The 15899-nt window shown below is 48.6% G+C and overlaps 2 protein-coding genes and 1 non-coding gene across 3 annotated transcripts; 1 reads left to right on the top strand and 2 right to left on the bottom strand.

Annotated features, from left to right (window-relative positions):
* The first annotated feature begins 2941 nt into the window (after positions 1-2941).
* SOWAHD (sosondowah ankyrin repeat domain family member D) lies at positions 2942-8679 on the top strand. Its single transcript, XM_053274060.1, has 2 exons — positions 2942-3378; positions 6435-8679. The coding sequence occupies exon 2, from the start codon at positions 6550-6552 to the stop codon at positions 7573-7575; it is 1026 nt and encodes a 341-aa protein (XP_053130035.1). The 5' UTR covers positions 2942-3378; positions 6435-6549; the 3' UTR covers positions 7576-8679.
* A 2454-nt stretch (positions 8680-11133) lies between these two features.
* On the bottom strand, positions 11134-14541 carry RPL39 (ribosomal protein L39). The gene is made up of 3 exons (XM_053273255.1): positions 14392-14541; positions 13299-13402; positions 11134-11472 (listed from the first exon to the last, which is right to left on the bottom strand). Exons 1-3 carry the CDS (start codon positions 14392-14394, stop codon positions 11424-11426), a joined length of 156 nt encoding a protein of 51 aa, XP_053129230.1. The 5' UTR covers positions 14395-14541; the 3' UTR covers positions 11134-11423.
* Positions 12722-12849, bottom strand: LOC128335757 (small nucleolar RNA SNORA69). The gene has a single exon (XR_008311712.1). It is a non-coding gene; the product is annotated as a small nucleolar RNA SNORA69 (small nucleolar RNA).
* Positions 14542-15899: the final 1358 nt, after the last annotated feature.

Below are 15899 nucleotides of genomic sequence, written 5' to 3' on the forward strand. Positions count from 1 at the left end.
CCGTGGCACCTCCTCCTCCTGTCCCCATCTCTGTGCTCGCAGCTCCCATGTGTGGGCAGACACACAGGCCACCACATCCGTGCTGATCCCCACCTCTGGGGGAGGGAAATACTGTGTGAGGGGTGTGTGGCTGCTGGTGGACCCAGCCACAACTCAGGGCACCGCCAGCATCACCTCTTCGCCTGTCCCACTTGCATGCAGTCATCCAGTAATCTGCCACCTGAGATGACTTCCTCACCTTGCCTCATGAAAGGACCACCCCGCACACCACTTGGATCTCTGAGGAGGGGGCTAGAAAATAAATGCCTTGATTACTGTCTCTATACTAGGAGAGGCTGGGAGAGGGAATTAATGGTCCTCATTTGGATGTTGTCCTTTGTTATGCCTGTAAAAGCCTCACATCTATCTATCTATCTATCTATCTATCTATATAACATGCTTAGGTGGTATGTGGCAAGCCCCGCCCTTGCAGTGCTAAACCAATTGGCAGCTGGCAGGGGGTGACATCAGAGGCCCTTTCGGGGCGTGTGTAGGCGGGGCTACTGAGGCCAGCAGCAATTGGAGAGTGGCCTGGCTGACAGGCACGTGGGCCACAAAGCCAGTGTCTGGAGTAGTGAGGGCATCTGAGCTCAGTGGCATACGGTGGCAGCATACCTCCCTGCCGCCCCATTGCCTTGTCGGACCGGAAGTGACCAGAAGTATCCGGGGCACATGTGCACATCAGGTGCGTGAGCGAGCGCGACATGCACATGCGCGCTGGATACTTCCGGTCCGACAAGGCAACGAGGCAGCAGGGAGGTACCCTGCCGCCTTACCGGGTTTGTCTGAAACTTGGCCACTAGAGGGCAGTGTGGCTGTCTTTGCGAACAACTTGGAGTTGGTCTAGTCAACGCGTTACTTTTATTATGTCTTTATTACGACCTCCGTGAGGCCAGGATGGGTGATACTTACCTATACTTAACTTGTTTTCCTTCCTCTTCTCGGGCCCTTTGTCTTCATGGTTATGATGGGATGGGAGAGACCAGCTGTACACAGCAGATTGCTTTGAATAACTCCACTTTTAATTGTCAACTCACTGGGAAAAGCCCTGTGTATAAGCTTGTATTTGTTTTTTCATTTTAAAAAAAAATTACTTGAGAACTGTCTCTAGTTTCTAGTTATCTGAGCTGGACTGTTCCAATCCCTTTAAAAGACATTCAGACCTGCTGTGCACACAGGCTTCTGCTGCAAAGCAAAAACTGTTTGCTCTCATATGACTTCCTCACTTGGAGGCCTTGTGGCAGTACACAACAGGGGTGTTTTTCTCCCCCTCCCCAGGCCGCAAGTTATGGGAAATGACTGAGCAATTTTGCTTTTCTGAGGATGTGGCATTGCTCCTCGTGGTGTGACTTCATGACAACACAAGAAACTGGCGAAAGACAGAATTGTGCTGTACACATCTGTTAAAGTAGATACCGAGAAGTTTCTCTCCCTCTCCATAACGCCAGAACCCACTGTCATCCAAGGAAACAAATTGATGGGAGATTCTGGACAGACAAAAGGAAGCCCTTATTTACACACAACACATCATTCATGGAATTTGCTCCCACAGGATGCAGTGACAGTCACCAGGGAACAGACAAACTAGCAGAACAGCAGAAAGGCTATGAGCAGGGCTGAGGAAATCCACTAGTCCACTAGTCTGTGACGAGTAAAAAATGATGCCTGACGAGTGAAAAGAGTCCTGATGGGCAGAGTAATGTATCAACATAGCTTGAGGAACCATCTGATGAGTAAAATATTTTGTCTGGCTGATAAACTGAGCCACAAAATGAACCCAAAAGATCCCCCATCAAACTGGCCAATGGAAAGAAAAGAATAACCACAATGTGATGGGAAATTATTATATTGGAATGTGTATTCATTCAGTATGGGTCCACTGGATGTAAATAGAACAATGGTATATACAACAATGGTATATACAGGTGATGGTCATATAAACAATAGAGTCCACAGACTATATATTGAACCAGAGCAATTATGGAGTCCCTAAGATGAAATTGTTGGTGAAGACGTCCACACACTACAGTGACCCGGTGACCTCCGTTTCGAAATAGTCCTGAGCTAAATTGGGTAGGGTGGTATAAAAATTCAATCAATAAACAAATAATAAATAATTTATCCAATGCTGGTGGACATGGATCTTGTGAGTTGCACCAGGACTTTCACAAGGACATTTTCTAGAAGCAACAGAAAGAGGTAGCACAATAATCAAGAAATTTGAGTATACTGGTCAATGTCAATCTATATGCCCTTGTTCTATTTACATCCAATGGATCCATATTGAATACACTTTCCAATATAGTGATTTCCCATCATATTGTGGTTATTCTTTTCTTTCCATTGGCCAGTTTAACGAGGGATCTTTTTAGTTCATTCTGTGGTAGATCTCTCTCTCTCTATTTTTTGCTTTTTTGCTAAACTCAGCCAGCATTTATTTATTCACCCCTGGCTATGAGTCATGATGTGAACCTCCATATTCAGGAGCAGTATAACTCTGGAAAACAGTTGCTGGAGGGAGGAAGCAGTTGGGATGGACTATTGCTTTTTATACTGACAGTGGATTTCCCAGAGGCACCTGGTTGTGGGGATGATAGTCAGGGATTATGGCAGTTGTAGTCCAAGAGCCATAGAAGGGCCAAAGTTGTGACGCTCTACTTATAGGGTTGCCATAAAGCACTTCCATCACTTGCTATTATTATTAGTAGAGATGTCACTCTTTTCCATATCTGTATTTACACATTTTCCCCAAGCAAAGTCGTACCCCCACGTTGTACTTTGCTAAATTGCTGCCTTCAGGGGTGGAGTCACCACTTGGAAAGCCCCTTGCCTGGGTGATTGCTAGGTGTTCCTGTGTTCGGGCAGTGATCCATGGATGTGTCACTCTGCTGAAATGAAGGATTTATAGCTGCAACGCCGGTGATTATTTCCCCCCTCTCCCCAAAAGTCTGTGTGCGTGTGTGTGTCAGGGTGGGTGGGTTTCTTGTCATTCCTAAGCTCACCAGTCATCGAGATTCAAGTGCTGTGCAGAACGCCAAAGTGGGAATCACATGCGGCAGCTTAATCTGCCCCGGAGAATAGGGAGAGCAAAGGTCACAGTTCTGCTTCGCTAATGTGCGCCGAAACTTACCCATGGCAAACTCCGCACAAAGGAACTCGCCGAGGACTTGGATACAGGCTGCACCGAGACACGGAAGGAACCCACTTTCAGATGGAGAGGAGGAACTCAGGAGCCGGCTGCAGATTTCAAGGTGTCCAAGGCAGTGGTGCTCGGGCTGGGGACCCGGAATTCTGTATCAGATTGGCACTCACCACCATCATGCAGGTTCACCTGGAAAGGTAAAAAAAAAACCCCTCCCCTTTAGAGAATAGTTGCTCACTCTTCCCTGGAACCGCTTTTGGTCTTTTGCTTTCTTTTTCAAATGCTGATTTATTATGGGCGAAGTCCCAACAGGAAGGAGAGCTTCAGGAAAGGCCTGTGTGCACACGGCAAAAATGTTTTAGGACTGACAAAGCAGGACATGAAGAAAGCTGAAAAGTTGGCTTAAGACAAGACCGTGTGAGGCAAGAAGTGTAAGATAAGAAGAGAGAGAGTTTTCAGCAAGTGACACGTAAATCCTTGTTTGCATTTCCAGTAGCGGAGAGCGGGTGGAATATCGTGGCGAAGAGTCTGAGCTGTACTTTGGAAAGTTGCTTGTTCCAAACTAACCTACTGAATGCAGTAGGTTGCCTTAGGCAACTCACTAGCAGGGGGGGGAAAGCAATGCTGACCTACCTCGCAGGGCTGGTATAAGAAGGCTGAGAGAAGACAAAGCACTTTGAACCCTCAAAAAGTGCCCCTAAGTATTATGGATGTTTGTAATGTTATTATTTGGAATGCAATGCCAATATTCTCCAGAGAATACACTGACTGGCATCTGGAGCAAGGAAACACCAGTCCCACAAGAGGAGCAAACTCCAAAGGAAGAGGAGCAGACTCCAGAATCTGGAGGAAGTGCTCCAGAGAAGCACTTCCAGACTAACTGCATCAGTTTCCTGGGGAAGGGGCAATTTCTCAGCACCTCCCTTTCCCCCAAAAGCCCTCTGAGCCACCTGAAAATATGTCCCCGAAGGTTGCGCAGCCTTCAAGGACATATTTCCAAGGGACATGTTTTTCTGCTCCCCATTACAGCACTGGTGCTTCCTTGCTTTGCGTGCCAGCCACTAAGCGATAGCAGGAGATGTCAAGAGAAGATCTATTCTGAGGCCATGTTTTAACAAAACCTTTAAATAGGATAGATATGTTGGTAACAGAATCAGAAATGATATCAAAAAAATTCTGATTCTGTTACTGACATATTTTGCATGCTTCATACACTAGGTATAATGTTTAAGGATTCTGCAAAAAAAAAAAAAAAAAAAAAAAAGACCTTCTACCCCAGAGCTAAAGCCCATCACGTATTTGTCGTAATCGAAATTTCAGACTCCAAAGTCTGAAGATGGAGTGCAGTCACAGGAGCCAGCATAAGGTGACGCTGTGATAGGGCTGCTGCCAACTCTATCCTCCCTGAAATCTCTTTACACTGCAATCCTAAGTAGGTTTACTCAAAAGTAAATCTGTCTCCTCCTGCCTCGAGGGTGGGGAAAGTAGGACGACTACCTCTGTCCTACGGATGTTACCTGAAAAGGGCCATGACAGAAGGTGAGGGGGAGATCAAGCATGCTTCCCTCTCTTGACTGCAGGACTTTTAAAAAGGAAAATCCTGAACTGCACAATGATATGTGGGTGGAATTTGTGTGCATCGCATCATGCACCACTCCAACACACACCTGCGCATTTTCCTCGTCTCTGCACACTTGCTTCGTTGCCTTCATTCATATTCCATGACATTTAGAAGCCTACACGGAGTGGGAGAATATCTTCAGAACTGTGAGCTTGAAAGCACAGTTGCAGGAGACTGTTCTATTCATCGGCGAAGCAGTGGAGGCTCTGGAGAGCATCACAGGAACATAGGAAGCTGACCATTGGGCCATCGTGCTCAGTATTGCCTACCCAGGATGGCAGCTGCTTCTCCAAGGCTGCAGGCAGGAGTTTCTCTCAGCCTTATCTGGAGATGCTGCCAGGGAGGGAACTTGGAACCTTCTGCATGTCAGTATGCAGATGCTCTTCCCAAAGCAGCCTCATCCCCTCAAGGGAATCTCTTACACTACTCACATGTAGCCTCCCATTCAAGTATAAACCAGGGTGGGCCCTACTTAGCAAACGGGACAATTCATAAGAGCCCTGCTAACTTGGCAAAGAGGCACCTTTTAACGTGGTGATTCTCTTTATTTAGCAGGAGGAGATTAACTGGCCCTGTCCACCCCCAGCACAGTACTTCCTGTAACTGTTGTTGGTATCTATCTTATGTTTCTGCTTAGATTGTGAGCCCTTCAGGGACAGGGAGCCATCTTATTTATGTACTTAAGTATTTATTTATTATTTCTCTGTGTAAACTGCCCTGAGCCATTTTTGGAAGGTCGGTATGGAAATTGAATTATTAATAATAATAAATAAATAATGTTTGCTAACAAAAGACCAGCTCAGGATAAATTGATATACTTGACTGGGGTCTTGAGTTTGAGAGGAACCTGGATTACTCACTTTACTTTTCCCATTGTGATCAGTCACCTTTTACATCATCTACGCAGTGGGGAAATGACTTGCCTAGGGAGCAAGAGGTTGCCGGTTCGAATCCCCGCTGGTATGCTTCTCAGACTATGGGAAACACCCATGTCAGGCAGCAGCGATATAGGAAGGTGCTGAAAGGCATCATCTTATACTGTGCGGGAGGAGGCCATGGTAAACCTCTCCTACCAAAGACAACCACAGAGAGAACCAGCGTGGTGTCGTGGTTAGAGTGCTGGACTAGGACCGGGGAGACCCGAGTTCAAATCCCCATTCAGCCATGATACTAGCTGGGTGACTCTGGGCCAGTCACTTCTCTCGGGCTGTGGTTACAGAGCGGCATCACGCTTTCTGAGCTAAACCGCACTCCACCCCAGAGTTCCTGTTGTACTGACAGCAAAAATAAAGGCATGCTTCAGAAATCCTCCCGAACCGAATGATATTTACTTCCCTGGTAGTTGTGTTTGGGAGTGGGTTGTATTAGCAACTTTGCTGTCTGTCTGTCTGCGTGTAACAAACCTGGAACATGCCATATTTCCCAAGGCTGGGGAGTTAGAGAAAAGTATGGGGAGGACAGCGAACAAGCCTGCCCCCCACAGCTAGGGGTCTTAGAAAGCCATCCATCCAGAGAAATCGAGGCTGGCCTGCTGCGGAATGTTGACCATCTTGCCTGTGGGTCAGGGTTTCAAGCTGCCGGTGGCGGATTTCACAAGTGTTTTCGAAACTGTTTGTTCCCCTTTGCTTGCAGAAATCAGGAAGCCCTGCAGCTGAGCTGCTCGGAAGCAAATTGAGGAGGAAGGCAGAGCCCCGAGGAGGGGGCGAAAGGCCGCCTGTGGCTGCATGAAACCCACCCGCTCCGGGGGATGATGGAGCCGGCTGCAGAGAGGCCACGGGCAGAAGGCGTGGAAGAAGGCCAGCGACGGGGCAGCAAGCCATGGGGCCAGCAGGAGACCCAGCCAGCTCTCAGCAGCCAGTCCCCAAGCCCCAGTGTCCGGGCGGAAAGCTCGATCCTCCGCCGCGCCCAGCTGTCCAACAGGAGCCTGGGCCGGTCCAGCAGGTACTCCGGGAACTGGGCGATGGGGACGGACACAGCCAGGCTCTCCATCGGTTTTGGCAGCACGAGGAGGAAAGGCCTGAAGGAACTCTTGCTGCAGAGTAGCCAGGTGAAAGCCACGTGGCTAGGGGCTTCCCCCAGGGGAGCAACAGCCGGCGACCGCCCTAGCTGTGTGGTGGATGGGCGGCAGGAGCAGGGCCGTCCCTTGGAAGTCAACGCCGAGGAGCTGTCCCTCACTCTGGACCCCCTGGAGCATGAGTGGATGCTGACCATCGCTCATGGGGATGTGGCGAGCATCCTGGACCTGCTCGCCAAGGATCTCACTCTCCTCTCCAGGAGGGACTTTGTGACCGGCTTCACCGTCCTCCACTGGCTGGCCAAGCATGGCCGCCACGAAGCCTTGATTGAGGTGATCGCATTTGCAGAGAGGCACCACTGCCCGGTGGATGTCAACGTCTTCACGGCCAACGGCCGGCTCACCCCTCTGCACCTGGCCGCTCTTCAGGGCCACGCCATGGTCATCAAAGTGCTGGTGGGGGCCTTTGGGGCCAACACAAGCCTCCGGGACCACAACGGGCACAAGGCGTGGCAGTGCCTCCGGGCGGATGCCCCCCAGGAGTTGAAGGAGCTCTTGGGGGCTTGTGAAGAAGACTTCTTGGGAGTCAGGAACACCAACAATAACAACGGCGGGCCGTCGAGGCAAGGTGGACTCGGTGCCTTCACCGGGGAGTCCAAAAGTGGGAGAGGCGTCGGACAAACCCAACGGCCCACCACCAGATTTTCTTATCTCAGGAACAAGCTGAGGCAAGCCATCGCCTTCTTCCAGGAACGTTAGGCTCTGCTGCACCGCTGAGGCCATCTGACCCGTGGGCTGGGTTTGAGTGACAACCATCCCCAGGAGGGTAGGGAAGAAGCCAGAGGGAGCCCTGGAGGGGGTGGCTGATGCCACAGGGAGACAATCTGTAAGCCAGCAGACCTGCCCAGCCTGACTTTTGATGCCACCTCAGGGTTAGCAAGCCTTCCAAGGAAAAGGGGGCATGCAAAAAAGAGCTGGTGCAGTGCTGTGGCTGTGAGTGTGAGCTGGAAAGGGCTTCCAGATTCTCCTGCTCCGCCAAAGGCAGTCGGCAGGTAGGGCTACCTGTAAAAGTCAAGTGAGCCATTGAGTTGGTGTTGGCTCCTGGCGACCACAGAGCCCTGTGGCCACGCAGGATGAGATGATGATGATGATGCCTTTCAGCGTCTTCCTATATCGCTGCTGCCCGATATAGGAGTTTCCTATCTATAGGTGTTTCCCATAGTCTGGGGAACTTGCCAGCAAGGATTCGAACTGGCACTCTCTGGCTTGCTAGTCAAGTCATATCCCCGCTGTGCCATTAGGTGGCTGAAGGGCTCCCTGTGCCTGGTGCTATTAAATCAACAATAAAAAGCTGACACAACAGACAAAAATTGAGAGGGGGGCAGAGAAGGGGCAACGTTCATTTATCGATGGGTGAGCTGTGTGCCACGTGTTCGAGTTCTGAAACAGAAAGCGGGGTCCGGTGGGGGACATGTCACTTGTTGGGGGGGTGATTGCCCACCCATACCACCCCCCTGGAGCTGCCCTTGAACTGAAACTCTTGCCCAGTTCAGACAATATGCTGCATGACACGACTGTACAGATGTCTGTACACTCATCCAGGTGTGTGTGTGAATGGCTGCACCTTTTGTGCATTGGGAAAGTGGACCTGGATACAGGCCCTTCAAATGCATGGGAGAGACCGGAAGTATACGTCTGTACCTGTGTTCAGCAAAACATGTGAATGACTGTACCTGTGTGTAGATCTGTACCTGTGTACTCTGCACACTCGTCGTACGAGTGTTGGACATAATGTGTGGATGAGTCTTCTGTGTCATGGCGATCCAGATTCTGCCTCAAGTCAAGAAATGAAGTAGATTTTTTTGAAAAATTGCATACTTCTCTTTCATGTTGTTGTTCCCCCCCCCCTTTCCCTGGTCAAGTAACATTATGGGTAGTGGGGCAAGGAACCCTCTTAAGTGCTGATGCCCCACCCTAATCACTGGAAAGTGTGTTCAGAGCCCATCTGGCTCCTAAGATATTGGTGGACATTGCACATGTATTTCCAATGCTCTGCTGCACCTGGAGGAGTATCCCCTGTGTGAGATTATATGGGATCCTCCACGGAAGAGGTCCCTTCTTCTAAAGGAGTATTTATTTCCCTTCTCCTCAGACTGATAGCCTTGTATTGTATATTCCACAATATATTCCACAAGTGGGCCATTTACAGACATCCATGTCAGTTGCTTTTCACAAGCTTCAGCCTCATTCTGTCCTGACTTCAAAGGTGCATTCGCTTCTAGGACATTCAGGTCGGAATTAGCACGATTGTTTGGGCCCACTGGCTGATCAGGTTTGACGGCTGAAAGTCTCAAGTGCTGCCTCTGCTGTTTTGCTCCGTCGTAGGTTTCTTGATACTGTAAATCCTCAAGCACTGTACGTTTGCTTTTAACATTTCAAAGGAACCAGGAAACAATTTGCTTCTACAACAGCATAATCATCACTGTTTACTCTGCCTAATATGGCAACAGATGCATTGTTTCCCCGAAAACATTCTTTCCCCGGAAGACTTCGCCAATTCAGCTAGGCCTTTTGTTCATTGCTCTTTGCCCACCTAGTCTGAGAGATACCATCCAAGATAAGGGGTGTGTGTGGTTTATTTTTTTAATTGAGTCATGGTCAACTGGCAAAAGGTAATGCAAGATTTCTGGTCACACCTGGCATTCCAGCAGGCAGAATGGAGAGAGCTACCTCTTCGCTGCAAACAAAATCCTTTTGCAAAAGCAAACACCTTGGAGTTGCCTGTCATAAAGTTTCACCTCAAGTTTCTAGTCCTCATGCCTGTAATCTAAAGAAACTCTTTCAAGTGCTCCTGCAGACTTGATTGAGATTATATATACATTAACATTAAGAATACCACCGGTTGGAATACCATGAACGTTTAGAAATGTTTATAGTTAAAAACTCCCAATTTTCTTGGGTACGGAAGATCCAATACTTGTGCTAAGTTACCCTACCGAGAAGTATCCTCTTAACTTCTGTGGAGAGGGAAAATCTGGGAAATTGGGTTTTTGTGTGTGTATGGATCTGTCCCCACCTCACTGAAGTGAATGGAAAGATCTCTTACATCAGGGCACTAGACTTGTGTGTCAGGTAAGCTACATTGTGTTAAGTGAATGTTATTCAGTATTTTACACATGGGCTCCTTCCCTAGTCAGTGTCAACTCCTGACAACCAAAGCCTTGTGGCTGTCTTTGGTAGAATACAGGAGGGGTTGACCATTGCCTCCTCCTGCACTGAGACGATGCCTTTCAGCATCTTCCTGCATCACTGCTGCCCGACAGAGGTGTAACCCATAGTCTTAAGAAACGTATCAGCAGGAATTCGAACCGGCAACCTCTGGCTCGCTAGGCAAGTCATTTCCCCACTGCGCCATTAGGTGGCTTCCTCAGCTGGTAGCAGGCGCATAATTTTGTTACTTAATTATCCTCAGCAAGGGCGAGTTTGCCACAAAAAGAAATGGCTGCACGTTTTCTTCCAAAGGCAGCACAGGACGCATACTTCTAGCACGCATTGCCAAGGAACGCACTTTTAAAATTCCTTTAGACACCAGAGTTATTTTATTTATTGTATTAAAAGAGGAAGTAAGCCTGTGAAGCTGCTTCCCGCTGAGTCAGACTATTGGTCCTTCCAGCTCAGATTTGTCTGCGCTGACTGGCAGCAGCTCTCCAAGGATTTCAGACAGGGGTGTTTCCCGGCCCTACTTGGAAGATGCTGCCAAGGATTGAACCTGGGATCTTTTACTCTGCCCCTGAGCGATGGCCCCTCTTCTTAACTATAGGCACATTTCTCCTTCCAAAACTAATCCAGGTGACCACAGCAAGCCAGAATTCACTTCTTCGTGTCTTCTTCAATCCACGTCCCCTGCTGCTTTGGATTTTGACTGACCACCTTTTAGGTACACGTACACGTACACGTACACGTACACGTACGCGCACGCGCGCGCGCACACACACACACACACACACACACACACAGAGTTGCTTCTCTCTGCATCTCCTTCTCCTGCTCGGCCCTTTCCTAGTCCAAGCCCAATGACACCTTCAGATGGCACGCCTCCAGCCTCCAAGGACCGTGCTTCTCGCTACCAGATTGGCACCCTGCCTTTCTGCATACTTGTTTCCAGCTATTCACCCACGAAGACACAGTTGGGAGTTCTCAGCCTCCCATTCAATAGATGCCAGTCTCACCACCATTAGCTTTTTTGTACTGTAGCCACCCCGCCGGCCCCCTCCCGCAGAGCAACTGTAAAAAGTCAATCCAAGCAGAAACCGCCAATTCACTGGACTGTAAGCAACCTCATATTTATTAATGAGCCCGTCTCCGCTGGCAGGCGATCCAGACGGGCTCGGAAGGAAAAAGATACGGAACGATAAACACAAAGCTTTGCATTATTCAGTTTTAATCATTCCAAAACCCTCTTGGGTTTAATCCCAGAAAAGAACCCAGCAGAACCCATGACAGGATTCAGCCCGGAAAATAGAGCTGTGTTGGACTTGTGGGAAGGGGCCATCCGAGGTTGCAGGCGCATGGTGGGAGAGACGTGTTGCTCGGGGCGCTGCTGCTTCTCACAGGCCCAGCTTGGTCCGTCTCCAGTGCCTCCTTTTGGAGTTGTACCTAGAACAAAAAGGACGCAATTAGTAAGCGAGGCACACACACCCCGTGTTTCCAGCAGGCCAAAATCCCAGGCACCATGAGACCAATGGCGAACTTACGATGTGCTAATGGCACCCTCAACAAAGGGCTTCAGTGCGGTTTTCCCACACCCACTTCCACTCCTCCCTCATCACCTAAGCACACGTCAGTCTTGTTTCTTGAAGCGAAATGCACCGTCTCACAGAAAGCTTCGGGCTCTAAACTCAAAAACCCGACCAGCACGGGTTGGGAATGTGCATGCATCGATCAACGGATCTTCACAGACTACTTCCAACAAGATTACCATTCGTTTAGCACAAGAATACTTCCCAGTTGCAAAAGAGCTGTCAGCTGATTTGAAAGGATTTTTCGTTAACTCGTCAATTGAGTTTGAATACATCCGAGCACTGCCAAAACCTCAAGGGAAATTGTTTAGACGCTGAAGGAATTGCAAGAATATATACATGGAATACACAGAAGTTACTACTATTGTCAGACCATATTTTTCATTCCTTATTGTGGCAGCAAGACAGCACCCCCCACCCCCCAAGCTTATTTATGGGGAACAGGAAAAAACCCCTCTAAACAACAGGGCACTAGGTTCAAAAGTCAGATGGTATAATGGTCAATGCTGAACTGGGACCGGGAAGATCCAGGTTCAAATCTCCTCTTAGCTTGAAGCTCACTGGGGTGAACTTGGCTGGTTACTTTTACTCAGTCTAACTTCCCTTCCAGGGTCACTGGGCAGGATAGAAATGAAATCAACACCACAAATATATATAGTGTCCACACACACACTCCACTAAAATCTATATTGCCTGCCTGCATACTTTCCTCATCAAATCCAGTCCATATAGCTTGGCAAACCAGACAGCTAGGTCCAAGTGGCTATCAATGAGTAGCTCTGACCACTGAAAGTCCTCGTGGGCAGAAAAGCCTTCCTTAAAGGACTGCACACCCCAAATTCTTCTTTTGATCCCTTCTGAGACGGCTGGGAAGTCAGAGAGCTTGGATTCTCTTTCACCGACAAAACGTGACCCACTGAAATATATCCAACGGTCAGACAAATACCCAGCCCCAAAGTGGGAAATCCTTTTTCTGGAGAATCATTTCTGGAGAAACTCCATCAGCCATTTTGTTCTGCTGCCTTCACACTGCTCTAAACCGTCCCTGTTTTGCTGGGCTAAGACTGTGAATTAAACTAACTTACTGCCTAAGTCTTCTCAGTTGCACGTGTCACTGTGAAAAGGAGAGTGATTTCGCCAGTGGAGAGGAGAGATCCAGTCCTCACAGTGTTGCTCTCAGCAGGGTCATGGCAGTACTCCCACAGAATGAAGCACTGTAATTGCGGCCTGCTTTCGGACATGCCTCCTGCCAGGGTGGATTTGATTTAAATCAAACTGATTTAAATCACGATTTAAATCACTAGCAGGGTGGATAAAAATAAAAAAAATCCGATTTAAATAAAAAAAAATCCGATTTAAATCAAAAATCCGATTTAAATCAAAAAATCAGATTTTTTTGATTTTTATCCACCCTGCTAGTGATTTAAATCAGTTTGATTTAAATCAAATCCACCCTGCCTCCTGCGCTCCCCTTTCCAGAGCCGAGCGCGATTGCAATGCGGCATGTTGCACTTGCCTTCCGTCGTTAGTTTACTTGTGTGTGTTAACTCGACACATTGCGCTGGTTTTTAACTTATAGTGAGCTACCCTGAGCGGTGCCGGACTGGAAAGGTGAGGTGCACGTTCTCAGTGAAGCTCGCCGAAGAGTGCAGCTGCCATCTCAACAGCGATGATGCTTCTCACCTGATCTTATTGCCAGTTTTCATGCGGATCCACTGCGGGATAGGCCGGTTCTGCTTTTGCTTCTTAGCGAGAAACCGCTTGATTTTGAACGTCTTGTGGGACGACTGAGAAGATTGGGGAAGAGAGAGAGGGGCATTTTAAAACCTGGCAGCAGCCTCCGAGCAACAAGAAGGGAAAAAAACCTATAGGCAAGGCTGGAAAATTATCAAGAATATTGATACAATGCTTTAAAACAAAAAGAAGTTCTCAGAACATAGGAAGCTCCTCATACAGCGTCTGACCCTTGGTCCATCTCACTCAGTATTGTCTGCTACACAGACTGGCAGCAGCTTCTCCAAGGCTGGAGGCAGCAGTCTCTCCCAGCCCTACCTGGAGATGCTGCCAGGGAGGGAATTTGGAGCCTTTTGCATGCAAGCATGCGTTTGAATGGGGGCCTCCATGTGTGAGCACTGCAAGATATTCCCCTTTGGGGATGGGGCCGCTTTGGGAAGTGCAGCGATGTTCCAAGTTCCCTCCCCGGCAGCATCTCCAGATAGGGCTGAGAGAGACGCCTGCCTGCAACCTGGGAGAAGCCGCTGCCTGCCCGGGTAGACCATGCTGACCCACATGGGCCAATGGTTTGACTCAGCATAAGGCAGCATCCCATGTTCCAGAAAGTATTGCCTTAATAATATAATTTATTATTTAACTTAGGATATTTAGCACCCGGCTTTGCAAGCCACAAAGCAGTCTGCAATAAGAGATCACATAAAAATACACAAAACAGAAACAAAAAAACGCAAAGCATTTAACCCTTACAACCACCCTGCAAAGTAGGCCAGCCGTCTGATCCCCGTATTGCAGCCTGGGGGCTGGCATGGGCGAGATCCCAGGCGGGGAAATCCGGATTGGCAGCGCTCCCTGCTACATCCCGAGGGCGGTGATGGAAAGCAAAGCGGAGACACACACAACACGGAGCTTCCAACCCTCCCAAGTCCCGTTTCCGTCCCCGATTTCACCCCAACTCCCTCCTGGGAAGCTTCAAGAAAACCAGGCCGGAAAACCGGGGCGCCGAAAAGCACCGCGGACGGAGGATTGCAACGGATTCGCTTACCATGGTCGAGAGCCGCCGACCGAGCTCCAGACAATGGAGGCAGACGGAGAGAGAGGGAAGCGGCGGCAGCGCAAAGGATGATGGGGGAGAGTAGAGTTTGGAAGCAGGTGGGCTAGACTTTCCTGGGTCACAGCGACCCCTAGGAGCTCCTGGGGGCCATTGAGGGTGCGCACATTCCCAACACGCATGTGCGAACTGATGATTACAGCCGCATAAGAGCTAGAAGGGATTGCATGAAAGGAAAATTGACTTTGGGGCGATTCAGCCCACGCATTATTTGCATCTTTTGTTGTGGTTTTAAAGACACTCCATGCATTCTGGAATGATCTCTTGATTCTCCCTTTCAGTTGTTTTCCCCCACCAAACTCCTCATTTCAGAGAAGTTTTCCCTTCTCAAGTTTAAAGTGTCTTAGACTTCCTTGGCAATTCTCTCCTTGCCTGTATCTGCTGAATTTGACCAGACTGTGGCCAAACTGTTCCCTAAAGCTTCCGCGCACACTGACATCTGGCACCAGGACCTGAGCACTACTCAGGATTAAGCCCAAGGTCGCCTTCTCTCCGGTTGGTCCCATGATCAACTCTTCTAGGGCACGGTTGTTCAACGGATCTCCACATTTGTCATTACCTGAATGTGAATTTACCCCATCTGCGTGTGGGTAACTGAGGCCACCCACTACAGCTCTGTCCCTCTTGGACGCCTCCCTGATTTCCTTCTGCAGCTCCCTCCCAGTCAGTTAGTGCTTTGATTAGGAGGGTGACAGCACACTCATAGTAGCACATCTCCTGTACATAGGAGACATACATAGCCTTGTATTGTCACCCACTGAGTTTCTATATTCGACTCCAATCTTCCCAGGTTTTCTAGCTTGTTGGATTCTACCCCTTCTTTACAACCATTATGTGCTATTTCTGCCTTTTCATGGCAACTTCCTAATTAAGCACCGAGATCAATGAGGCAAGTTAGCCATACTTATTAATTTCAGTGGCTGACATGCAAACTAAATTACTCCTGAATAGTCCTATAGAAATTGAATAACCTTCTAGAGTAACTCCTGAGTAACTTAGTCCGGCTGTTGTCCTCCGTTGTTATTTTGGAAATGTGATATGTGAATGTGCTTTGCAATGACAGTACATGATTAAATTTCTCTCAGCACTTTTCATCAGGGCTTAACGCAGCAGTACTAATGAAGACAAAATTGCCTTTGTGTCTGTGCTGTGGGGCTTCTGTTCTGCTGTGTCTCCACAGGCAGCCCTCAGTCAGGGATTAGGGAGAAAGGCTTTAATTTCAAGGGATAAGCCCTCCTTTCTGAGCAGATTGCTCTTGCTGCAGCAGTCACAGTGACCTTCTGAAACTCGACTATCCTATGGAAAAGTCTCAAGGTTCAGCTGTGGTGTATAAACAAAGTGAGCTTGAGAGGCTGCACAATGAAAATGGGGCTGGAAAGAGGGCTAGGACTAATAGCTTTCCTTCGAATCGCTCGCCAGCTGTCACATGACAAGCAACTATT

Source organism: Hemicordylus capensis, chromosome 11 (assembly GCF_027244095.1).
Source record: "Hemicordylus capensis ecotype Gifberg chromosome 11, rHemCap1.1.pri, whole genome shotgun sequence".
Lineage (NCBI taxonomy): Eukaryota > Metazoa > Chordata > Lepidosauria > Squamata > Cordylidae > Hemicordylus > Hemicordylus capensis.